At 50.8% G+C, this 25,679-nt stretch overlaps 1 protein-coding gene across 2 annotated transcripts; it reads right to left on the bottom strand.

Annotated features, from left to right (window-relative positions):
• Positions 1-778: 778 nt before the first annotated feature.
• Positions 779-20,838, bottom strand: Ipo13 (importin 13). 2 transcript variants are annotated; one of them, XM_032899406.1, is made up of 20 exons: positions 20,075-20,815; positions 17,654-18,390; positions 11,613-11,753; positions 11,349-11,490; positions 11,075-11,241; positions 10,790-10,910; positions 10,556-10,703; positions 9,973-10,154; positions 9,871-9,897; positions 9,550-9,684; positions 9,246-9,389; positions 7,699-7,779; positions 7,057-7,194; positions 6,788-6,884; positions 3,938-3,990; positions 1,839-1,905; positions 1,695-1,753; positions 1,477-1,566; positions 1,039-1,220; positions 779-949 (listed from the first exon to the last, which is right to left on the bottom strand). In XM_032899406.1, the coding sequence occupies exons 1-20, from the start codon at positions 20,156-20,158 to the stop codon at positions 853-855; spliced, it is 2,892 nt and encodes a 963-aa protein (XP_032755297.1). In that variant the 5' UTR covers positions 20,159-20,815; the 3' UTR covers positions 779-852. The 2 variants fall into 2 exon arrangements, 1 of the variants encoding a protein (XP_032755297.1); XR_004387634.1 differs by lacking the exons at positions 779-949; positions 1,039-1,220; positions 3,938-3,990 and having other exon boundaries at positions 1,509-1,566; positions 20,075-20,838.
• Between the last annotated feature and the right edge of the window lie 4,841 nt (positions 20,839-25,679).

Raw genomic sequence — 25,679 nt, 5'->3', positions numbered from 1 at the left:
TCCTCTAAGGGTGAAAGGCCTTCCAGTTCCTCTCACTCCACCTTACTTTCTACAGCCCCCTTGACATGTGCAAGTTCATGTGTTCCAAAACACCTCATCAGGGTGCAAGTGGTACGCTGGTTGCAGCCCAGCTCTCTGTCCCCTTGAAGTGTACTCAACATAAATGAACATAAATAAAAATAAAATACCATACCACACACCCGTCCTGGAAATCTAATCTCCATTCCATTTCTTCCCACGTGGATCCTGAAGGCACATATTCTCAATAGAAAAGCAACTTCCTCCTCACAGCCGCTATGAGTACAGCAGCTATGGATGGGGCCAGCCTTTGTTTGGCTTAGGGACCTAGTACTCAGAGCTGCTGATTAAATGTATGCATGAACTTGACAGGAGTGTATATGAGTTGCTGATGACGCTGTTCTGTAGCCTTTCACCCTGGGAGCAAGAACAGGTAGCATTTGGTTCCAGGCTAGGCAGCTTGGACCAACCATAGCACCCACGTTGAGAGCTATGTCCCCTCCATTCTTGTTTGTTTGAGACAGGTTCTCATAATTCAGCTCTGGACATCCTGGAACTCACTGTGTAGACCAGGCTGGCCTTGAATTTACACAGGTCCATCATCCTTTGCCTCCCAAGGGCCGGGTTTTAAGGTATTTGTTACTACACCTTCCCTATGTCCCACTATTCTAACCCAAACCCTGGCTCCCAGCATCCTTCCATTTTTCCATCAGGCCTGGGTCCACGTAGGCGATGGAGGACGGAGAAAGGAGGCAAAGGCAGCAGTAAGAGTCCAGGTTTACTCTTTGGGAACAGGAAGGGGTAAGAAGGGGTGAGGTGGGACACACGTGTCCCTCAGTAGTCAGCTGTGTAGTCTGTGCCATGTAGCCCCCGGCACAGCAGTGTAAATTCCTTCACCATCTCCTTCACCCGTCTCTTGTTCACTCGCTCACTGGAGGAGGGAAAGGAGAGCATATTAGCCTTGTCTACCAACACCGTCACATCCACGTCGCAGATCAGGCCCATGCCAGCTCTGCTCACCGAAGTATCTGCTGGCTGAAGGTGTCCTTCTGCTCCGGGCTGAGACGGGCAGATGGAAAGCCAGGTGGCTGTAGAGCCTCCTTGATCCACATGCTTAGGAGGCTGAAGCAGTGTTTGTTCAGGGCGAACAGGATGTCAGCAAAACAGTCCATGAGGCTACGGGAGGCCTGGCCCCCGATGGCCTGAGGAAGAGGGGTTCTCAGTGCACCAGAGCCTGTCTCCTCTGTAGCAAGGAGGCCATATCACAGGCTCTCTGGGACACATGCACAGCCAAGCTGTGCCAGCTGATCCTCACAGCAACGTTCAGACATTTAATCATGGGAGAGACAGTCAGAGAGCTTAGAAAACCAAAGATACAGCACCCCTCACCCCCACACACAATACCAGCTACCTCAGCAGTGAAGGTCTCCCCACACCCAACCACTTACTCCAGCTCACCTCCAGCACTGCTATGAGCAGCATACGGCCATCTTCCTGTACCACTTTCCCCACAGATTCTATTTCCCCACATCGAGGCAGCAGCTCAGTCTGCAGGTGAGAAGCCTGTCAGCCCCAGCTCCTTCCCACCTCTCCCCAGGACAAGATCTGCACACCACAGCCCTACCCTCTCTCTGTACGGGGCCTGGGGAGGAGTTAAGGGTCAGCATGGGACTCACAAAGAAGCCACAGGAGGCCTTGACAGTAGGTGCCTCAGGGAACTTGAGGGCCAGCACAGCTGTGGGAGAGGTGGAGGTAAGTCAGTCAGGGCCTAGTGATGCAGGGAAACCCCAGGCCCACCTTTCCACTTGACCCCCACTTACCACACTGGAACACAGCTTTGACATCCAATCGCTCACACTGGAACAAATCTGGCTTCCGCTTCAAAGCCTGCAGGAGGTGGAGCTGGTAAGCCCAGCCCCAGCCAGTTCCAAGGACCATCCCCCCACTCACCTGCCACCCAAACTCCTAACTTCACGCATCACAGGTACAGGATATGCCACCCAGATCTCTGGGGAACCCATACCACCCCAGAGTTCAGTTCAGTGAGCTGCCCAGGGATACATCTGAATGCACAGGTGCGAGTGTTCAGGTCCCAGTCACTACCTAAGCAAACAGCTTCCCCTCTTCCCTCCCAAAGGTTCCAGGTAGCCGGTATCGTCTATGTTTTGAATCACAGAAGTGGACCCTCTTGGGTTTGTGGAAGGGTAGCAGAAAGAAGAGTTAGCAGTTGGACATGAAGACCCAGCCCAGCATCCCCACTCCCACACCTTCCTCTTCTCCCAACTCCTCTTCAGGAAGAGAAAATGTAGAACAGAAGATCTGGATCCCTCATCCCTTCTGTCCTCCAGGATGCTCTCTGTCCAGGGCCTTCTCAGCCGTCCCCCATCCTAGGAGCCAGTGCTGCCATGGGGGTAGCAGATGGATGGGGGCAGATGGCCTGCCCCGAGTGCTACCAGACTTGGCACACCCTTGAGTCACAGAAGACGTTCGGCACAACTCCAGCAGTCCTTAAACACTGCCCCAGCACACATCACATAGACCCTTCCAACCCCTCATGAATACCCACTTGAATACCCCCGTATTTATATAAGTGCAAACACTCCTACATACGCCTCAATTGAAAGGCTCTACTTACACACCTTATACCTTCACATACGCTCTTCTGCATTTACAGCATACTGTCATTACCGTTACACACCCACCCTCATCCATCCCGAACCATCCACACACAAACAGCCCTCTCCTGTAAGTATACCATCCCAACACACACACAGATACACTGAGACCGCCTCCTGCCCAAAGATACTCCTCCACAGATACCCACACACATACCCACCCAGGACGAGAATACCATCATTCTTCACTCCTTTCCCCACATCCCCACCAGACCGTAGGCTCCAGGAGAGCAAGAACCATACCCACTGCATGTGCTCATATTCTACCAGAGTCACAGCATTACTACAAACTCAGCGGATGCCCATTAACTCCAATCACAGAACCCTTCACTCCACAGGGACTCTCTCACCTAGAACCCACCACACTAACCTCCACCCGCCCATAGCCTGACACACACCTGCCAAGCCATGTTCATCCAATGTTGGCATACCAACAACTCGCAACACATTCTTACTCTCCTCTCCAGTTCACACACACACAGACTGCCAACACATAGCCATATTCAATGTCCATTAACTGTCTATATACCACACATCAACATACATACAATGTAGGGGCCACCCTCATCACGCTCCACACCAAATTCACACCTATTTCAGCATCCAGCACAATGCACATCATGCTTATACCAGATGACTTCTGCTCCCTTCTAAAACCAGACTCCAAACATACGAAATAAGGTCAACACACTTGAGAGCACATCCCAGACACAAACACATCCTAGCGAGGTCTCACAGTGGAGCCTGGAGCCCACCCGCATCTCTCCACCAGATGCACTCAGGACTGCACGGTGCACTTTCACCTTGAACTCTGCTCTTTGGAGGTGCTCCCAGCCTACCTCTTAGGAGCAAGCTGGGAGCACTCAAGCAGGCAGTCCCCGGCGGGAGCACGGGGACAATGAAGCCCAGGCCCTTCAACTTTAACCCTACTCTTCAAAGTTCTGGGTAAGCCAGTCACAGAGGAACTGTGGGGCACAGTCACCGCCCCCTCCCCTCCCTGTCCCTCCCTTCAGGATCAGCCTGTCTGGTCTCTGTAGGTAACTGAGCTAGGTGAGGCGAAGGGGGCACTAAAGGGGGATGTTGGGTTGTCAACTTCCACGGAAACAGATGAAGAAACTCTATTCAACTGAACAGAAAAAAAATTTGTCAACAGAAAGCTAAAAATAGGCTTAAATTGAATTTCAACATAAGAGAAAGAGAGAGAGAGAGAGAACAGAACGTGAATGAATAAAACTAAAACACACCTGTGCCAGGAGTTGCATAAATGAATCAACAATATCAGGATGGTCCCTGGGCCCTAAAATATAATAAAGATGGAACTTAAGAAAAAATTATACAGACAGCAACTCAACCTCATATAGTTATGTGGGACTGAGAGCCTGCGGGAGGCAGCATGGGGCACATGAGCAGCAGGAAGCAAGATAAAGAAACAAAACATACAAAAACCATGAACTGGGAGAAGCCCAACAGAAAGAGACGGCAAAGTGAAGGACGGGCCTGCCCCAGCTCCCTCAGGGCCTGCCACCTACTCCCCGTTCCACCTCAAGCCAGTCCCCGCAGTGATCTCTTGGTGCTCAAACGATTCTAGATTCCACAGAGCTTAGGGATCAGTCTCCACACTCTTGCTGTGACTGACTGGCTGGGGTGACCCTGCACTGCCTCTTGGTATATACTTCTCTATCACAACCATCTAAGTGGAGGGCACAGCTGGTGTAGGTTGGTCCATGGCACTTCATTTTGAGGCTTGGCTGAAAGCCCTAAAAGTCCAGGGCATGAGATCTTGATTAAGTGTCCCTTTCAGTTTGATGGCTTTAGGGCTCTTGGTCTTGGTTGATGCCAATATGCAGTGAGCACCATGAGAGTTCTGTTTGCTTAAACTGAAGTGCTCTTACTTGGACAGGGCAGGCCTCTGGGTGTACAAGGCTGCCCAGCCATTGGTAGGGCCAGGGGAATAAACTGCATCATAAGGCGTGAAAGAGAGCCCCATCCCAGCAAAGTCCCTCCACATGGCATAGACTTGGGAGACAGCCAAACTCAGGGCTCAGGACAGCTCCCAGGATCTGACACACCATAAGGGGAAAACAGTCATTGTGTTGCCCCATGCATGACCCAGCGGGAAGACAAAGGCTTGAGAAAGACTGAAACTGGAATAGCAAAACAGGTATGGGGACTCTCCTACCCAACAAGACAACCAACGACTCTGACAAATAACAATGTTGGCCATCCCTGCCTCAGCTTTGACCATTCCTGGAGTAAGAAGAGTAAGGCATGCACCTGCTGCTCCTGCCTGGGCTTCTTCCCTCTCAGTAGGATGCAGCAGAAAGGCACCTGCCTGAGACCACTGAGTAGCTGTGTGATCTTGTGTAAGCCACGGGTGCTCTGTCTCCCCATCTGTGACACATAACCTCTCCTTTGTCTTCTTCACCAGGCTACTAGAAACCCCGACCTGAGGCGGATCCTCTATCTCTGAAATCTACGCTGCTTAGGTCTTAGAAAGGTCTGATGTGCCATTAGAACAGTGTCCCCACTGTTAGAACAGTGTGGTCAGTGTACGGTTCCCTTCCTGCTTGGGCCAGATAGTGTGGAAGAAAGGTTCTGGGGCAGGGAGCCCTCCCTGATTCGCCAGTGTCTGAGAGTGGCCTCCTTCTGGACACAAGGAATATAGTGGAGAACTGTGGTAGAGAAGATGTGACCCTGACCTAGAGGGTTCATTCCATGAAGAGAGACAGACATGGAGATTGTTAATTCCGTGGCCTGTGCTCTATATCAGCAGTGTAAGTATGGTGGGGTTTTCACACATAGCTGCAAGTGCCCAGTTCTATCTCAGAGTCACCTGTCTGAGGAGTAATGCCTGCCTTCTGTCTAGGGCATCAACTCCAGTCAGGGGCATACGCTTTCCATTTGGAGGAGCAGTGCGCAGAGTTCAAATAGGGCATGGTAATGAGTGAGAGTCAGAGTGGCTGAATTGCTCCCATCAGGAGAGAACCTCAGAGATTCACCAGAACTTGGTCCTGTGGGAATGTGACAATAACCAGAGGGCGATGAGGAGCATCTGAAAGGGTTTTAGGCCAGAGAGGAAAAGTGATCATATTAGTGTTTTATGAAGTACAGTATGCTGGATGCTGGATGGGTTGGAGAGAGGGGTGCTTGTGAATGGAGGAGTTTATGGTGTTAAGTGAGGCAGAGCCTAAACTGAGAAAGGGCTCATAGAGGGGGAGGAGGAGTGGACCCACTGAGGGATGAATAGACCCAAGATCACTGGGACTCATTCAGAAAGGGGGCACAAGGAGTAGAGAGGTGGAGTGGAGGACAGTCTGGATCTGCTCTGCGGCCCACAAGGGACCAGACACTAACCATATGTGTGTGATACAAGCACTCTGGGCTCCAGCAGACACTGCTTGGCCTCAAAGCTCAAATCCAGACTAGGCTCATGGGGCTGACAGAGTAGCCTTGCTTCTGTGCCTGGTTAAAACCCAGGTTAGACAGGAAGCCTGAAGGCCAGTTTCCAACTTTCTTAGGCAGAAGGCCACAGAAAGAGGGCCTGGGACTACCCCTGAAGGCACTTTGGGCTCAGAAAAGACTAAACTTTAACACAAAAAGAGGAATCAGCACTTGAGCACTTCATATGCAAAAGTCCAAGCCAGGACCCAAGGAACCGGAGTCCCTGAGCTAACATGGAAACAAGGCTCAGTGAAGGGATGTGACTTGCCCAAGGTCACACAACTAGTTTGGTGGTTATGCCTTAGACTCTTAAGTCTACCTGGTTTCAAAGCCCATGCTCCTCCAACTTCTTATAATATCCCAAAGGCAATGAGCCAGACTAGTGCCCCAAGTCACTCAGAGTCTGAGCCCAGCTCCCGGGGTATCCAGGCTGGCCTGGAACGCAGGCAGGCTGTAAGACACCACTTGCCGTTTTATCCACTTCACCCTGAAGTGTCAAGTATGTAGGTAACGATTGCACTGTGCTTCGTCCCCCAGGTTTCCCATCAAGTCCCACCTGTGACCAGGGTATCGAGAACAGAGTGGGGTAGCTTTGGCTCCCCAGTGGGGGAAGCAGAGGCAGTGGTGGTAGAGAGACCCTGCTGGGCACTTACCTTGTTGGAAGAGAGCGAGTGTGACGGAGGTCACCAGCAGGAAGAGGGCCTCTATTGGGGGAAAGTGGGCAGGCTCGTGGGCAAAGATGTGGACCAGCTACAACAAAGCAGGGAGGCTGGTGAGCTGAGGCCCCTTCACCAGGATGGATCAACATCCCTGAACACAGTGGGGACCCCAGCCATGCAGCCACCTGACACACTCCCACCCAGGGACAGGTCTCTACCAAGATGACATCCACAGCACCTACTGCCCAAAGCAGATGGCTTACCTGTCGAGTGAGGTCAAGAGCAGAGGCCTGGGGAACGGTGCTGTACATCCGACCCAGCATCTCACAGAGCTGTGGCACCATGGGGGCAAAGTCATCCAGCAGTGTCTTAACAGACTTCTCAAAGATGGCACACACGGCCTGAGGAAGAAAGCAGACAGACCCTGTCAGAGGGTCATGGGAGGGAGGCCTAAGAAAGGGCCTTTACCCAGCAGTCTAGCCAAGCACTGCAAACCAAAGAATGTGAGTACCCTATTCCTTGGGTTGAAAAGAAGGGGCAAAAACTCTCCACAAAGGAGCATGGGCTCAAACTGTGCCACTGAATTCCCGCTACTGACTTCGCCACCATTTCTTCTCAGAGGACTGTAAGAGTAACCAAAATCTCAATTTAGGAGCCAAAGCCAGGTCTCTGACACTACGGCAGACATCTACGACTTGGCCTACGGTCACTATCCTCTGACCAAGCACTTCTGTGCTACTGGAGCAGTGGTGGTCCGGGGAGGGAGCGTGCCTTCCCAGAAGACACCTGTTCCTGTCAGTGTTGCGGTCTTCCCTCTTTATTCTCTCCAGACCACTGCAGAGAGCAGCAAGAAAGCAATCCTTTTGGCCAAAATCAGCGCGGAAGCGGACAGGGTCAGGGCTCACCTCGACCACCTGGGCATCGCTCAGCCACTTGCTCAGCACCTTCTGGATGAGCTGGAAGACCTGCTGCAGCACGACCACCACCTGAGGACACAGGCGCCAGTCAGACGCCACTGCCACCCACCCGCTACCCGGGGCCTGGCAGGAGACAAGGGCTCAACCCATTACCCTCGACTGCACATGGGATTGGGAACATAGGACCCCTGGGGCAAGAAATGGTGTGCCGAACCCCCCAACAATGAAAGAGAAGTGTATCTTGCACTGTAGGTCATGTCAGAGGAAGACTCAGAACTATAAAGCAGAGACATCCTTAGCTCTTGATAAAATTGTGACAGCTTTGCAAACAAAACAAAACAGAAATCACTCTCTCTATCCATTTCTGCTCAGAAAAAACAAAGCAATGGGCTAGCCCCTGAGGAGGAGGTGCTGTCTCACCAAATAAGCCTGGGGTAGCGAGCCCCATGGGGTGCGCAGATACGGGCAGCTTATGGCAGAGCAGAGAGCAGGTGGACGTCCTGGGAGATAGGGAGGGCAGGACAATTACTGCCATAGAAGAAAAGGGGGGTTCTGTGGGATCATGGTGGCCCAGGCTTAGCCTAGAGCTCAAGTGGTAACTGAGGCTAAGGTGTGGAGCTGAGCTGAGACCAGGGTGTCCCTGGCTTCTTTTTTCCAGGAGATGACCAAGGGCATGTAAGGTCAATGGCTAATGCAGTCCCTGGTATTTGTATAGAACTTTGCTGTCTGTCAACCTATCTCACTCAAGCCTTCTCTGCTTCTGCTCCAACAATCCTGCAATGAGCAGCCGCAGACCCCAGTGGCCACAGCTTTGAGATGGAAGCTGAAGCTTTGTCCCATGTCATACAGCTGGAGAGGTCACCTCAAGGGCTGGGGATGTGGATTGGTGGCAGAATGCTTGCCTAGCATGTCCAGGGCCCTAGGTCCTATCTCTAACGCCACAAAAACAAGACTATCAAATTACAAACACCATTGATCCTAGCACTCGGGAGGCAGAGGCAGGAGGATCTCTGAGCTCTTCCAGGCCAGCCAGGGCTGTTTATCAAGACCCTGTCTCAAAAGAAAAACAAAAACCAAAACAGCAAAGAGGTCAGCCCAAATCCATGCCAAGTTATCACAGTGCTTATCACTGCACTCTGCAGGAATCTTTCTGTGCACTTCCTCTCAATGTGGCAACATGTGCACGCATGAGCATCCTGAGTGCCTCCAGGGGACAGTGAATGAGGAAGGAGACCCTAAAGAGAACGGGTTGAACATGAGCTCATAATACCGCTCAGTGGTACCAAAGGATAACGTCAGTGTTCATGGGGGGTGGGGGCAAATAAACCTCAATGACATCACCCCACCGGGCTGAGGACAGAGAAAACATTGTCTACGGGATAAGTGAAGCAATGACATGCCACATAGAAGGTGGAAGGTCAAAGGACAGAATACATGACCTCTGTGGGGTCAGGAAGCAATTCTAACATTACCCACAGACTTGGAGGGAGACAAACACATTGCCACCAGGAAAGGAGCAAAGAAATGTCGCCTACCGGGTTGGGTCCCTGTGGCACTGGCAGCTTCCGGAGCTCAGGGCCTTCGTGATCATCTTCATGATGACTGACGTCCAGTGTGGTAAAGAGGTTGGAAAGAAGCCCCAAGATGTGGACAATGGCCAGCTTGTTGGAGGGATTAGGCTATGGGGAGAATCGAATCAAGCTCCAGATCTCCCAGGCCCAGCCTAGAGGCCAACTGCTCAACACTGGACCTGAGTGGCAATTCTAACATCCCCACTCTTGTGCCAACAGAGAAGCCCCTGGGTCCCAGTGCTGTCCCACGTCCCCAGAGCTCACTCACTATCTCTTCTGCCAGCTTCTCCAGTTGTTGGATGTAGGGAGAGATGAGTGAGTGCAGATTCTTCAGGATCTCCTCTACCTGCAGGGCTGACAGCAGGAAGCCCAGTGCCTGCATCAGCCACATGCACTGGCTAGTCTGTGGGGGCAGAAAACAGGGACGGTCCATCCTGATCACATCTCGTGAGTAGAAAGGAGAATGATCTTTTCGGGAAGGATTATAAGGACAAAGATAAGAGGTAAGTGGGGAGGAGAAGGCAGCATCTAGGGGTGAGCGATTCCCCACCAAAAACCCAAGGGGACCCCTAGAAAGCTTGAGCCATACCTTGTGGATCTGCTTCATCAGCACATCCTGGGGGTAGAGAATAACAGATCAGCGTGGAGCGAGGCACTGTGAGGCCCAGCCCCACCAGGGACCCCTGCATACCTGGGAGACAGCTACAATGTTGGCAGCATAGGGCGGCAGGTCATACTTGCACTCTCGGCAGATCTTTTTGAGGGTCGACACTGATGAGACAGACAGCTCAGGATTGCCTAGGGCATGCAGCACAAGGGGCAGAACGCTGTTGATCATGACGGGGTGGTCAGCCAGCCATTCAGACAGAGCTCCTAGAGGAAAGAGGAAAGAAAAGGCTCTCTGAGGCAGTCAAGACTTTAGCAACGATTAAGTTACAGCTCCAGTACATGAAGAGTGCTTGGAGGACAGTGTGGGCATGAAGGTATTGATGTTTGAGCATGGGCCTCGTCACTGAAAAGCAGAAAGGGATCACTCGACGGAGGCCCAGCGCTGCTGCTCCACTGACTGACAGCAGATTAGCATCACTGAGATGAAGCTCAGTGCACTGCAGAAAAGATCCCGGCACTTGCCAGACAGATAGTTGGCTGCAATGCTGACTGTGTAGGGGAAGATGTATCTCTCTCAATTTGGACAGGACCCAGCAGGCCAGCCATGCTTAGAGATGGGAGCTTTAGCTCTGAGAATGTGGTCATGGAGCTACGCCAGGCCTCACCAATGGTGAACATGACGGTATCTGCCAGCTGCACGTTGCTGATGCTGATCCGTGGGATGAGGCCAATGAGCCCGGGTACCACATCAGAGTAGTTGACATCGATGGTCTCTGCAATGGACTGGAAGCCATAGAGCAGGGCTTCTGTGTGCTGGGGAAAGAAGATGCCACTGGCTTGACTTAGGAGAAGGATGCAGCAAGTTCGGGAGGGCAGAGGGAATCAGGTTTGGGAGGTACCTGCCAGGAGTAGGGCTCCTCTGAGCTGGTGAGCAAACGGCCCAGTTTGTCATAGAGGTTGCTAAGCAGCTCAGCCCCCAGCATCTCATAGACATACATGAGTGTGTCCGAAATGTCCACCCTGAAAAGCAGAAGAAGGCTTTTTATACTGCCTGGGTCTTTGCAGTAAGCCAGAAGGGCCCTCATGACCCTGCAGAATTGCCTAAAGGCTAAAGAAAGGAACCCTAGAAGTCAGGAGGCCTGGCTTCTTCCCTTACTTCATTGGGGTTGGCCTGCTGCCATCACCTGTAGATTCGGAACTGCTCCTTTTCATCTGAGGACCAGAATCCATATTCCTCATCAGAGGGGAACTGGGCCTTGTGCAGAAGCACATCCACCAGCTGGAAGTAGACTGGCCGGTACACCTGCTGGTACACAGCCTGCTTCTCTGCCTCGAAGGACAGAATGTCATCCTGAGAGAGCCAGGGAAGACAGTTACTGCTTCACCAGCAGCCACAGAAGCCCGTGACCCACCCTCCTTCATGAAGGTCCCGTCCGCCTGATGGTCACACAGACATACCTGCAGTGTGTACCAGAAGGTGAGCGTGAGGGAGCTGGTGGTCTCATTGACAGGATAGTGGCCAGGGATGCCTGTGCAGAACATGATCATGTTGACAAGTGCCAGGAAGCTCTGCCAGTGTTCCACTTGATCTAGCAAGGCCCTGTGGGGTGGAGGTAAGGAGTAGAGGCAGAGAGTTAGTTCACTGTACCTCTCCAACGAGGGTCTAGAAGTTGAACCTTTAATAGGCTCTGTCATCCCACCAGCAGCTGCCCCACTCCCTACCGAGAGTGGTTCTCGCCCAGGGCCACAGCAATGCGGCAGATGCCATGGGAGGTCTCCATGTCCCCATTCTGCACTGCCTGCCGCAGTTGCTCCTGCAGTCCCAGCACCAACGGAATGAGTTTCAGGAGTGTGTTCACGTACCTAGAGGCATGAGGTAAGATGATCCATCAGAGATGACTGCCCAGCCCCGCCAGCTTTGAGAGAAAGGCAATCTCCCCGCCTTCCACCAAAGCCTTCCTATCAAAAAAGAGGCCAAGGCTGCTTTGATGCTGCTCATGCTGAGCACATTAGGTCAGAGATCTTCAGGAGAGCTCTGGGCAGGAAGCACAAGAAAGTTCAAGTTACAGTCTGAAGCACCTCTGGTAGAGCTGGAAGTTGATGCTGGCATGGGTTAATGTTTGGATTAAGAGACTCCTTTTCTGTGTATGACAGTGACATGAATTTTGGAGACCCACAGGCTAGATTGTTATAGGTTGGAAATCTCCTACGAAGACATGTTTAAGGGCTGGGGAGATGGCTCCTGTCGTACAATCATGAAGACAGGAGTTTGATCTCCAGAACTCATGTCAGAAAAGCTGGCATATTTGTGATGTCAGTACTGGGGAGACGGAGACAGGAGGATTCCAAGGACTTACTGGCCTGCCAGCCTACTCTACTTTGTAAGCTCCAGCCAGTAAGAGGTCCAGTCTCAAAACATAAGGTAGGCAGCTCCTTAGGAACAACACCAAGGCTGTTGTGCACGTGTGCAAACAGATAATGCTGGCATCTTATCCCCTGTGCCTGAAAACGTGGCGGTGCTTGGAAAAAGCATCATTGCAGATAAAAGTATACTAGACGTGTGCTCCTAATCCAGTATGACCTGTGTCCTTGCAAGACAGCTGTGTCATGGCAGAGACATCATGGGGCAATGCCAAGTATAGAGAAAGGTAAACACTCAAGCTGTACAGCTGCAAGCCAAGGAATGCGAAAGCTGCCAGCAGACCAGAAGCCAGCAAGAGGCTGGGAAGAAGTCCTCTAGGTTCAGAGGGAGCACAGTCCAGCTGACACCTAGATTTCAGACTTTTAACCTCCATAACTGTGTGGCAACTTCTGTCATTCAAAGCCACCTGTGTGTGGTACTTCATTACAGCAGACCTAAGAAAGGAACATAGTGTCAGGGGATACTGGACAAGGGTGTCCATGTCAGGAACACTGTTAAAGAGGACTTTGGAAGGTAGTGACAGCTCTTCAGGGTACCAGTTCCCACTGGCTGCCTCCAAGTCCCAACTCATGCATCTGACGGCAGCAGGATGGGAGTGAATTAGACTTTAGAGCTAACAGGGGAGACAGGCAGGACACGATGGCTAGCCGAGTCCAGAGGATGACCCTGGAGTCACTGAGACACAGAGAAGGCAGACAGGAATGGGAGCGCTTTGACAAGAGGTGAAGCTCAGCATTAGGCAAAGTGTTCAAACAGGAGTGTTCACAAAGATTAGGACACAAAACCCTGATGCCAGTATACAGATCCGAGTGATGTGAGACGCACATTTGGGAATGGTCAGCTGGTAGCTGAAGATACAGGAGTCAGTAAGAGCTGACCAGGAAGAAAGTATGGAGTGAGAAAAATGTCCAGGTCAGAGTCCTGAAGTACAAGGACAGGCAGAGAACACCAGGGAGACGGAGACCAGGGTAACTCCATCCACTCTGTGAGGATAGAAGGAAGCAGAAGAAGCTATACTCTAAGAGATGGTCAGATGTTTGGGACTTCTCTGATGTCAAGCAGTATTACTGTAGCAATTTATGTACCTGGGCAGGAAGGGGCCTGGGGGTCCATGTTACCTGGATTTTCCCTAAGCAAGTTGCTAGGTAACACCATCTGGACCTAGTGCGAAGATAAAAGGACAGAGAGAGGCGGCCAGATCAGGAAGGTTGACTTCCTTCTCCAAACCCATTCTAGATTCTGCTGGCAAAAGCTATCTATACCAGGATACCCCCAGTTCAGAGACAGCCCTAGGGGGTGTCGCCTGGAGACAGCTGGGATGGCTTCAGTCTCAGGATCCTGACACAGGCTGCACCACCAGACAATGGGTACCTTCAGGCCAAGCTCAAGCACAAAGAGTCAGGGGCAGAGCCAAGGCTATGACCCAGAAGCTCCCTAGCAGTTGAGATGGAGGCTAACTCCACAGCATCCCCACTGCCTTCCAAGGTTCCCACTACCTGCCCGTGCATGCAGACAGAAGCGAGGCAGGGAAGGTTCTCAGCATGCTGTTTTGAGTCTCAAATAAATAAATCAAGGATAAATCAATGACATCATAACCTAGAAGGGCTCAGAGGATTGCTCAAGGTCAAACAGCAACCTAGACACAGATCAGATTGAGAAACCCTTAAACCACTGTAGATGTTTCCCTTTCAAGGCCCAAATACAATTTCCTGCAGAGGATCTGTGCAGATCTCAGTTTGTATCTCCAGTCCTTACGATGGGAGCCCCAATACCCCATTCAGTTCACTTCCCCTTCCCCCCATGTGCTTGAGAAGTTATTCTGGCATTAAAAATGTATCTTGAAGATGAGCATGGTGGTACACACTTTAACCCCAACGCTTGGGAGACAGAGGCAAAAAGATAATGAATTTGAAGCCAGCCTCGTCTACGAAGTGAGTTCCAGGATAGCCAGGGCTACACAGAGAAACCCTGTCTTGAAAAACAAAACAACCAACCAACCAAACAAACAAACAAGTGTATTCCAGGGGGAAAATTCAAAAGAGAGAGGCAGGAGGCAGGAGCAAGTGCAGGGAACAGAAAGATGACTTGAGTGTATGCTTGGCTAGAGGGAAGGCTAATACCAGGACAGCAGGAAAGACAGAGACTAGATCACCCAGGGTAATTACTGAAGGTCACTTTCTTAAGCCAAATATAGCAAGCTAGATTGGACAGAGCAGAACCCCAGTGCCAACTCCTGGCTTGTTGTAGCCTACCCACAGGGAAACTGCCTGTGATGTCCTGCCACACGGGCGTGAGAGCTCTGAGCAAACAGAATGAGACTGGGCCTTGAAGGCTTCTGGACTTGCTAAGGAAGCCTGGGAGGATGGCTTTCATGGTTAAAGCAGGTCTAAGAGGCCCGGCTCTAGATGGTCAGCGCCTGCAGCTGGAGCAGAGCTGTTGAGATGTCTTGGCTGCCGCTCACACTGAGCTCAGCCCAGACCTACAATTAGAGCTCTGGGAGCAGAGCTGAGAAAATGGGAAGAGTTGCTAAGCAACCAAGGGGCTGCAACCAATGGGCACCCAGAAGGCTATGGGTTCCCGCACTGGCCCCTTGCTTGCTCATTCGTTCAGAAGAGAAGCGGCATCAATTACTGCTAAAGCCTTTGAGAAGGCTGGGTGGGCAAACTTTGGGTGTATCCAAGGATACCCGACATCATCCTGGTACTTACCCCAATAATTCTCCTTAGCTACTATCTAAGCCCACTTCAGCACTTGAGCTTCATGCTGCCACAAGAGCCCCCACACGAGACTTGTTATCCACCCTGTGCTAGGGAGCCAGCATCTTGCTAACTGTCCTTGCAAAGATAATAGCCAATATTAACAAACACAAGTGACATTATGAAGAACCAGGCAACCACACTCAATATCTCATGTTCTCTTATTTAACCTTCACACCAAAACATGTTTTCAACCAACACCTTTTTACTTCTCTTCCCTGTTTAGTAGTGGGATTGAACCTAGGGCTTGTACATGTTCAGTAAGCATTGCTACTCAGCCTTGACATCCGCAGCCCTTTAAAGTTTTAAAGAACAGCAATTAACCACGGTACCTATGTGTGCATTTGTGTAGGAGCTCTAGCCCACTGCATGTAACAGTTTCTATCCCTTAATTGCTTAAAGCAAACAGCTTTAGTCAGCTTAACAGGAACTGTCTGTTTCTCTCCTAAAGAAAAACCGGATACCATTAACCTTATCACTAATGGTAGAAGGACAAAATCACCACACACAGTCCGCAGTTTAAAGCACGTGGCATATATGTACTAATGGGAGCTGCTGATCTCCCGCCCTGAGTAAAGGCCATATAAGAGCTGCCATTACTCAGGGAATGGCAGCATTCTTTTCTGAATACCAAGGGCTGGCCTGTATGCATCAACCTGTTCCAAGCACTACAATTACCCTGTGTGTTTTGTACGATTGTCTCCATTTTTGCTTAGAAGTGGTTCACCCAAGGTCTCACGGTTAGTAAACACACTCTGAAATTGAAACTCAGCCATTGACAAGGCTTGAGCCATCAGGCACTCCCCAACAGCTTCTAGCTTCCCTTTGTCTCCACCTAGGATTCCCAGAACCCTTCTCTCAAGTATCAGGGTCAGGTTTCCAATCTTTTCTTTCCCCAAAATCTCAACAAACCATTTTCTCTGTATAAAATCCTTCAGGAACTTTATAACTGGCTTCAGGAAGGAAATTAAAAAGAAAGCAAAGTTGGGTTGGAGAGATGGCTCAGTGGTTAAGAGCACTGACTGATCTTCCAGAGGACCTGAGTTCAATCCCAGCAACCACATGGTGGCTCACAACCATCTGTAAAGGGATCCGATGCCTTCTTTTGGTGTATCTGAGGACAGCTACAGTATACTCACATACATAAAATAGATAAATATATCTTAAAAAACAAACACTTAAAAGAAAAGAATCCTCAAGCTTGGCTGACAAGGTCTTACATTTGAACCTGGTTCCCCTCCAATGCTGGCCTTTAAGCCCTGCTATTTAGTCAGACCTAGTAATTTATAACCTACCACTAATTCCTTCACATCTTCCACCTTGCTTGGGCACTTTCTTCTGTCTGGGATGTCCTCCCCAAACTCATCAAGTGCACCTGACTAGCTCTCTGTCTCACACAGCCTTCCACATTCAGCTTGGTTATCAGTTCCTCTGGGAACCTCGGACTGAGGTAAATGCCTTCACTGGGTTCTTCAAGTCTCTGCTCTTCACTGGTGCTGAGCTACTCGTGTGCTTGCCAGACTGTGAGCAGCGGACACAAGGGGTTCAAACCCTCACCTGTGGGCTTCCAGAGCTTAGCCTGGGGCCAGCTGCACAGACCCATGATGGCCGCTTGACAAATGCACGCTTTACCCATCCACCTTCTTTCTGGTCTTTGTACGTGCTGTGTCTCTGCCCACTTTGGGGCTTTGCACCTGAAGCTAGAAGCGTTCCTTCTCACCTAATCTCCTTTACTTCCAGTCCTCCCTCATCAGGCAACTCCCATTTTTCATGCACTGAAAAGCTGGTGGCTTCTCTATTTCCTGGGCACAATGAGAAGAGAATGATGTGTCCCTGGTCTTGCAGTTGAGTGGCTAATGAGGAGATAGATGCACATAGATATATAAAGGAGTCGCATTACAGGCTCGGAAGGAAAGCCAGGCGCCTCACTTAAGAGCTCAGAGATGACACAGTAGAGAAGACCAAGCTTGGCCTTAAGAACCCTTGGGAACGTCTATGGAAGTGAGATGAGATTGAAGTTGAATAGGTGATGTGTCAGCCCTGGAGCAGGGCAGTATAGAAGCACAGGAAGCCAGGAGAGTGACCTGAGATGAAGCTGGGCTGTGTGCCTCGTGGTGGAGGCATCTTTATGAGTTACACTGGTGATTTTGAACTTCCAACACAGAGGAGAGCCCCTGGTCAGAAAGTAAAGACTAGAGCCTCATTTTCAGAAAGTCGCTCTGACTGTTGGGTCATAAAGGGTACAAAGGGTCGGGGAGCAGGGGGCTGCCGAGAAAGCGCTGCTAAAATCTGGGAAAAGAGACAGTGACAGCTGAGATTAGGGTAGTGGCAGCAGAAACTGGAAATAATAGATCTGCAATATGGTCAGGAGCAGAACACCAAGGACTTGGTGACTGGCTGAGGGAAAGAGAACAGGCAAATGTTTTAATAAGTCTACCAGATAATTCAGTTGTTTAGTGTCCGCCCCATGTCTCACCTGCATCCTTGATTTTGTCTCCCTAGGATGAAATGTCTGACAAGACAACCCATTAATGCTTATGGGATGGAGGGAGCTGTCCCTTTCTGGGAAGCTGGAGAGTACTCACCTTTGGGCATCGGGCTGGGAGATAGCATTGACAATGGCCTCCACGCTGCTGTCAAAGAGCTCCGAGTCCTGCAGAGCAGCGAAGGCGGCCTGAATGAGCGCCTCACAGTCCTGCAGGGGCACTTCCAGCTGCACCCAGCTGGAGAAGCACTTGAGCACCTTCTGACGCACACAGCTGGGAGAGCTGGGCTGTTGTAGCAATTGCTCCAGCAATGGGAAGACAGCCCCACACTCCACCGCCAAGCTGGCCCGTACCAGACCTTTGCGGTACTGGGGCAAGCGACTGGTCTGAAACTCCTCAGGCAGTACCGTCAGCAACTCTAGCAGGGCCAGACAACGGCCCTGGCTATCCACCGGAGAGTCCTCAGCTTGGAAGAGCCGGACCATATCTGCCACAGCACATGGCCAAGCGTCAGGCATCATACTGAGAGCCAGTGAGGCCAGCGCCACACATAGCCGAGTCAGCACAATTTTGGAGCCACTGGCAAAGCGGGTGATCTGGGTGAAGAGCTGCGCCTTTAGGCTTTCATACTGGTCGGTGGGGATGTCACTCCAATAGCGAGAGATCTTGATGTGCAGGGCACTGGCCCCAAAGTACTGGATCTCAGGCACCTTGTCTGGCTGTAGTAGCTGCCAGCTGAAATGCCAGGCCTGTGGAGAGACCTGGGCCTGCATCAGCCACTTCTGAGCCAGGTTCTTGTTCTCAATATTGGGGTCGTAGTAGAGCTGGTGCAGCGCCTGCAGGACAGCACAGGACTGAGCAGATGCTGGCTACTCTGGATCCTGCCAGAGCCCAGAACAGAGGGTGTGACTTGATCCTGCAAGATGCTGCCTCTCCCTGACTTGTGGGGAGAAGGAGCGAGCAGGAAGGGAGATCTTGGGGCTTGGCTGACCTTTTGAAAACCTGAATCTTGCCCATGCGCTATCATATTCTCGTCTTATAGTGCCACTGGGTTCTGAGAGGGACTCTCCACTGGAAAGCAGAAAAAGTGGGGGCTGGGCTCTTCCCATAGGCAGGTATGTAAGGGCAAGGCCTAGGAGAAAGGAATGGCTTCACAGAGATAAATGTAAGCTAGAGACAAGTACAGAACAGCCTGAAGGGAGCTGGCCCTTCTAGATACAGCTCCTCCCATTGATTCCAACAAGCAAACTCCCATTGCTCCCCCAGGATCATCCCGAGGTCACTCGGAGGCTGGCACTAAAGCCAGTGTGAAATCTGAGAAGAACTGCTTCAGTCCAGGTAGCCCTGGAACAGATACACTAGAAGGGAGGGAAGGGAACGTCTTCAGAGAGTACAAGTAAGCCTCCAATCAGATGATGCAGAGAGGTCTTGGCCAGAAGCAGCCCAAGCAAGCGCCTACCCAGGAGCTGTCAGCAGCAGAATCCCCAGGGCCCAATTCCAGTGAGACTTCATGCAGAGAGAAAACAATGGCTCATCTCCCTGGCAGCACATGAAGCCATGTGCCACCATGCCAACACTGTCCAGCCCCAAGGGCCAGGTTCCCCAAATGGACTCCATCCAACTAGGATTAACCAAATCTGTACCCCCCTGAAAGCCAGTTATGGCCACTGTCCCTGGTTCAGCCACTCAGGGATGCAAAAGGGGACAGGAGACAGACACAGAAGAAATGCTTTCTCAACATTTGTTAAGCAAACAAGCCTCAAGAACAGCAAATGTGTTTAAGGCTGCCCCTTGCTAGCCATCAAGGTATCCCTATCTCTCCCAAGGTATCCCTGGGAGTATAGGAGTGGGTTGGTGGGTGCATTCCTGCATTCCAGGCTGCTGGGAGAAGAATAGAATAAAATAAGATAGCCTGGGCAGTGGAGAAGTATGGAAGGAGGCCATGGCAGAAAGCCATGTGGGCAGGTAGGTAAGAAAGGAAGGGCCCTGTAAAGTTGCCAGCAGAGCCAGGCCCCTTGGACCCAGCACAAAGCAAGAGAGCCAGACACACTCCCGCCTGCCCAGGACCGGTTTGACTTCCATCCAATAAGGAAAAGACCCTTTCTGAAGATGAATGAAAAACTAAGTCAGACGGTTTTAGTTCCAGATATCTTTGTGTGCCTTTGACTGAAAAAAAAGTGAGTCGGGTCCAGGACAGCTCAGCATCAGTGTGGTTTCTAAGGTGGGGGTGGGGGAATGGCAGATCTTGTGAGTTCCTAAGTCTAAGCCCTTCGGCACCCTAAAGGGAACAATCTAAGATGCTAGAATATCTATCTGAAAGGGGACCTGCGTCTACAGAAAGCCAAAAATAGCCCATTAGGCACTGCAACACTGCCGTCCAAGAGAGACGGTAAATACCAGGTGCTCTGGGGGCATCATCCCAGCGGGCACTGAGCCCAGCCAGGCCTGAGCTCTGGCATTAGTGTCAGTCCCCAGAACTTCTGCTCTGTCACTGAAGTGCCCACCCCAAGGCCCTCATACCTTCTCCACGTTCTCCACAGTGAAGTCCAAGGCTGGTGCTGCTCCAGCCCCTGCAGCCCCCAGCTGCTCCTCCCGCCGCTCCATTTTTGCTCCCTGCCTGGCAGGGAGGTGGACCCTGATCTCTCTCTTGCCCCAGCCCTTTTGGCTGTCAGCCCCCTGCTAGACCCCGGCTTGAGTACCCAGGAAGCGGTGGGATGAGGGGATGCCCAGGGCGGGCATGGCTGCCGAGGCCTGCCCACCTCGTTTGGTGGTAGTGGGGGGGTGGGGGTTGCAGAGGTCAAAAGATGTGCTCTTCGGAGGGGATCCGCTAAGGCGGCTCCCAAAAGGGAGGCGTCAGTGAGGTGCTCCCAGACAAGGGTCCTAGTGGGAGGTCACGGCTCTGTCCCTTGAATCAAAAGTCATAGGGGAGGAAGGCCTACAGGGGAAACAGAGGCCCTGGCCCGTGAGGGGTCACAGGGTCAACGGCCTGTACCCATAACACCCTAGTCTGGATGAGCTTCTAGATGCTGTGAGGTCAGGGGGCTGGGAGATCACCCTGGAGAGAGCCCTTCGCGAGATACGGAGACATCCAAGGAAGCACGGGGTTGCAGTTTCGTGAGTCTGGGGCAGAGTCGGTAGAGTTGAGGGGCTGAGCTAGGTCCCCTCCGTTCTCCTGGCCCGCGATATGTTCGCCTCCCGGCTTTGGCCCCGCTATGGTCGCTGCCTCCGCCCCAGTGACTGACAGACGGGCCGGCCCGGCCCGGACGGGGCGGGGACCTTAGCAAGACGCGGGCTGACCGGAGCGCCTGTCCCCAGTACCACGAATTCAGGCCCCCACCCACGCCTGTCCTGGCCCGGCACGGCCAAGCACATCCAGGTTCGGCATGGCGGAACTGCGCGGAAACTCATTCCGGGTCTTTGGCCCTGTTCTCGTGCTAGCTCGCGCGCCCCGGAACAGGCGAAGGAACGGCACACCGCCAGGGGCCCCTGCCCGAAGCAAGGACCCGCCCCTATGCACCTTGGGAAACGTAGTTTCCGCCGGACCGGAAGGCGGCCGGTGAGGAGGGAGTCTCGGAGCACGTGGGTTGGGGTCCTATGGAACCCTATCCTATTCTCGGCTTACGGCAGAGGACCATCTTGCTCAGTCACATTGCCTAGGAGTGCAACTCCTGCGAAGACATGATTCTTGGGATGATTGTGGATGGAGTTGGAAACCAAGAAAAGAGGGGAGAGGGTCAAGTACGGCCGGCGCTCAGGCATAGGGAACTGGTGGTTTTGATGAACTATCAGTACCCGCCAAAGAAGAAGAGATAGGAGTTACTTGGTGCCCCACAATTTAAGAAAAAAAAAAAAAAAAAAAAAAACAGCACTATGGATCAGCTTGTGAGCAACCAGGAAATCATATCCGTTCGCGCGCGCGCGTTTGTGGTGTGTGTGTGTGTGTGTGTGTGTGTGTGTGTGTGTGTGTGTGAAAGAGAGAGAGAGAGAGAGAGGGAGAGGGAGAGAGAGGGGGAGAGAAGGAGGGAGGGTGTTTAGGGGAGGGGAGGGGAAATCGTAAGGTTTTCATTATATTTCACGCTGTGGTGGGTTGGTTTGTTTTGAGATGGAATCTCTTACCAGGGATGGTGGTGCAAACCTTTAAACCCAACACTCCCGGGGATTACAGGAGTGTGTCACCAAACTGGGTGTCTGAGATGCTATGAATCTCACCTAAGCACTGTGCACCCTGTCAACTGGACCACATCCTCCACCTTCTTTGTTTTCAAGTGGGGATCTCACAGGCTTGAGGTGGGTGTTTTTATTCATTGTCCTCAGCTAAAATGGAAAAGTCAAGGTTGGAGGAAGGCAAGCCCCTGCTCCCAGCATGCACTTCTTCTGCCGCCTCAACTTTTCCTTTCATTGACTCCTGTCAGCAGGGAAGAAAATTATTTCAAATGGAAGGATCTTTCTTTTTGCTTTGTTTTTTTCCTTTTTTTTTTTTTTCTTTTCTTTCTTTTTTTTTTAAGACTGAGTTTCTCTGTGAGTCCCTGGCTGTCTTGAAACTCTGGCTTCCAGCTAACTGATACCCACCTGTCTGCTTCAGAGTGCTGGAATTAAAGGTGTGCACCATCATTCCCAGCCTAAAACATTTTTTTAGACTAAATTATATTAAATTTGATTTGGGTTTACTGTATGGCTTCTCCCTCCTTATTGACTAAACTTTTCCCAACACAGCCTGCCATACCATTAGGAGGAGCAAAATTTTGTAAACCTGGGGAGGAAACAGATTAAGACAAGGGCCGGAGACAACCATACAGGGCCTTACATGTGTCCTACCACACTAGGCCACACTTGTGCTCTAAGGGAGGAAGCTGGTGCTGGAAGGAGCCTCTGAGGCCAGAGAAGGTCGATGAACACTTCCCAAAGGAGAAGAAACTTGATAAGGTCTTGAAGAATTCTCAAAGCCTGGGAAGGAGAATGACTCACTTAGCTGCTAAAAGAAGTCTATCCATCGCAACTAGTCAGCAAATCATTGTCCCCCCAAAAAAATTAAAGTGTTTTTAAAAGAAGCCAATCAGATCCCTGTGAGTTTGAGACCAGCCTGGTCTACACAGTGAGTTCCAGGACACCTAGGGCTATAAGACCCCGTCTCAAAAACAACAAAAGCGGGGTTGGGGATTTAGCTCAGTGGTAGAGCGCTTGCCTAGCAAGCGCAAGGCCCTGGTTCGGTCCCCAGCTCCAAAAAAAAAAAAAAAAAAAAAAAAAAAAAAAAAAAAAACAACAAAAAGCCAAAACATTTTAAAGAACACTAGTGACTGCGAGTCTGCTTAAGGGACGCTGTGAGGGTGTGGAGGAGGGAGGGGATGACTGACAGGTGGTTGTGAGGAGCAGTGCAGGGCAGTAAAACCCTGCAGGAGTGTAGACGTGTCCCTGACTGCATATGAGACTTAGATGGCTTTTCAGATCAGCACTCATGATACATTTACATTTTATAAAAATCTGTCCGCAGTGGAGGAAACTGAAGGAGGAAAGGGAAGAGGGTAAAGGTAGGCGACTTCAAAGGGAGGGAGTCAGGGAGCCAAAAGAAAGAACTGACTCCAGGCCTTAGGGTGTGAACCATGCCAGGTCTGCTGCTGGCTGAAGGTTTCTCAGAGATAGGAATCCTCAAAGGTAGCCTAATGGTTGGCAAGGTGGACGGGTGGCATCACAGAGTGAAATTCTCCACTTAGACCTGGTTTAAGAAAAAAAAACGAATGTGGGGCTGGAGAGGTGGCTCAGTGGTTAAGAAAACTGACTGCTCTTCCAGAGGTCCTGAGTTCAAATCCCAGCAACCACATGGTGGCTCACAACCATCTAGAATGGGATCTGATGCCCTCTTCTGGTGTGTCTGAAGACAGCTACAGTGTACTCATATAAATAATAAATCTTTAAAAAACAAAACAAAAAACAAACAAACAAAAAAACCGAACGTGTCTTTCCAGCCATGAGGCCTTCGCTTCTTTGGCAGATGGGTGAGAGATTTGTCCTGTAAAGCCACCGCATGGCTGCTGTGTTTTCTTTGTGTTTACAGTTAAGGGCAACTTTACCTCTCTTTCTCTGTTCCTGGTAAGTCACTTGAAGCTTGGAGACCAGTGAGGATAAGTCCCTTGCTTATGAGCTTTAAACACCACCTGTGTGCACGCCCCCCACCCCACAACACATACACAAAATGAATGAATGAATGAATGAATGAATGAATAAACGGAGTTTTCAGGAAGTTGGTCTAATTGGACCCGCCAATCGGCTGGCGAGGAGACCGCCCCTGGGGACAGTTGATTCACCTGAAGATAGCTGAGAGGATGGATGGGAGGAGTTATCCCCTTAGTGGAATCCTGTACCCTGGCCCTCCAAGAGGTTGTCTCTCACAGCAGTTCCTTGTAGATCTCCACTGCCGAGCCTGGAGTTTGAGACGTAACTAGAGTATCCACTCTTCCTTTTCTTTCTATCTTGTTTTTTTCCGATGTTGGCCAAAAGCCCAAGCATGCTTTCTCTGAGACTCTGGACTTTCTCACCGGCTCCCTGCAGACATCCCGCCTTTCTTCAGCCGCTTGCCAACCTCCCTGCCTAAGGCAAAAGGCATAACTTTGTCTCCTCTCCATCCCACTCCCACTCCCACCCCTGTCCCCGACCCCGCTGCCCTCCAGCAGTTGTTGGGACTATCAGCTTCTTTCTCTCTGACTCTAAAGAAAACATCCCCACGCTTCCTTCTGTGTCTGTTTTGGAAATATTCTATCAATGAGAATAGCAACTGAAAAAAGAGACCCCTGACTCCCCCTTAACATCCCCATCACTGTACAGGGGAGCCAATGATCCATCCCAAGCATACTGTCTCCACTCACTTTTCTGATAATACTGGGGCTTACATACTCTGACCACAGTCCATTGTAGAGAGGAAAGTCAAGGCAGGGGCAGAAGCAGAACCTGGAGGCAGAAACTAAGGAAGAGACCAACCACAGAGGAGCACTGATTCCTGGCTCAACTTCCAGAGTTTGCTCGGCTTGCTAATGCCACCCAGGACCACTTGCCACCCACATCAGTCATTAGTCAAGAAACTGCCTCACAGACAGACCCACAGGGTAATTTGATGGGGACAATTCTTCAACCAAGAGTCTTCCTTCACAGGTTTGTCTAGGTAAACTTAGACATACGCATGAAATTGACAGAATCCGAGCAGCACCTATGCCTTAACCGTACCCACTCGGAACCCTTTAGTGGTCCCTCAGGACAAAACCCAAGCTCCATAGTATAGCACTAAAGCCCTGCATGGTGTCTCCTGCCCTTGTCTTTTTTTTTTTTTTTTTTATAAAGATTTATTTATTTATTATATATAAGTACACTGTAGCTGTCTTCAGACACACCAGAAGATGGCATCGGACCTCTTTACAGATGGTTGTGAGCCACCATGTGGTTGCTGGAAATTGAACTCAGTACCTCTGGAAGAGCAGTCGGGTGCTCTTAACCACTGAGCCATCTCTCCAGCCCCCTCCTGCCCTTGTCTTAATCTGTTTCCTCCCCAGGTTTACAAAGCTGCTGCTCATGATGGTATGCCCTCCTTACTCATACTTGCCTAACTGTGTTTCTGCTAGAAGGCTCTATGTTGGGCAACGTTTAATCAATACAGAGAGAGAAGCCATACTGTAAGCCCACGAGTTTAATGTAGTTTAGGGGTTTTGTTTGGTTTCGTTTTAATGTTTTAGGCTAGGCATGGTGGTGCACACCTTTAATCCCAGCACTCAGCAGAGGCAGGGTCTCTAAATTTGAATCAGCCTAGTCTAAGTTCTGGGACAGCCAGGGCCATGTAGAGAGGCCCTGTCTCAAAAAAACAAACATAAGCAAAAAAATGAAAATAAGGTTTTATTAGCACATATTAGTTTTATATAGAATGGTTTCACTGTGACATTTTCACACACTCATATTTACATGTAATGTATTTGAATTATATTCCTCTCCATTTTCTACTGATAATTCCTTTTTCCAACTAATATCTCTCTCTCTCTCTCTCTCTCTCTCTCTCTCTCTCTCTCTCTCTCTCTCTCCATTTACCACTGAAGAAAATGTCTCTCCCTCCTGTTGGGGTGACTTACACCCCCACACACATATTGTATCA

Source organism: Rattus rattus, chromosome 1 (genome assembly GCF_011064425.1).
Source record: "Rattus rattus isolate New Zealand chromosome 1, Rrattus_CSIRO_v1, whole genome shotgun sequence".
In the NCBI taxonomy this organism is placed as follows: Eukaryota; Metazoa; Chordata; class Mammalia; order Rodentia; family Muridae; genus Rattus; species Rattus rattus.
Note: the sequence above shows the minus strand (reverse complement) of the source record. Positions and strands in the feature narration are given on the sequence as shown.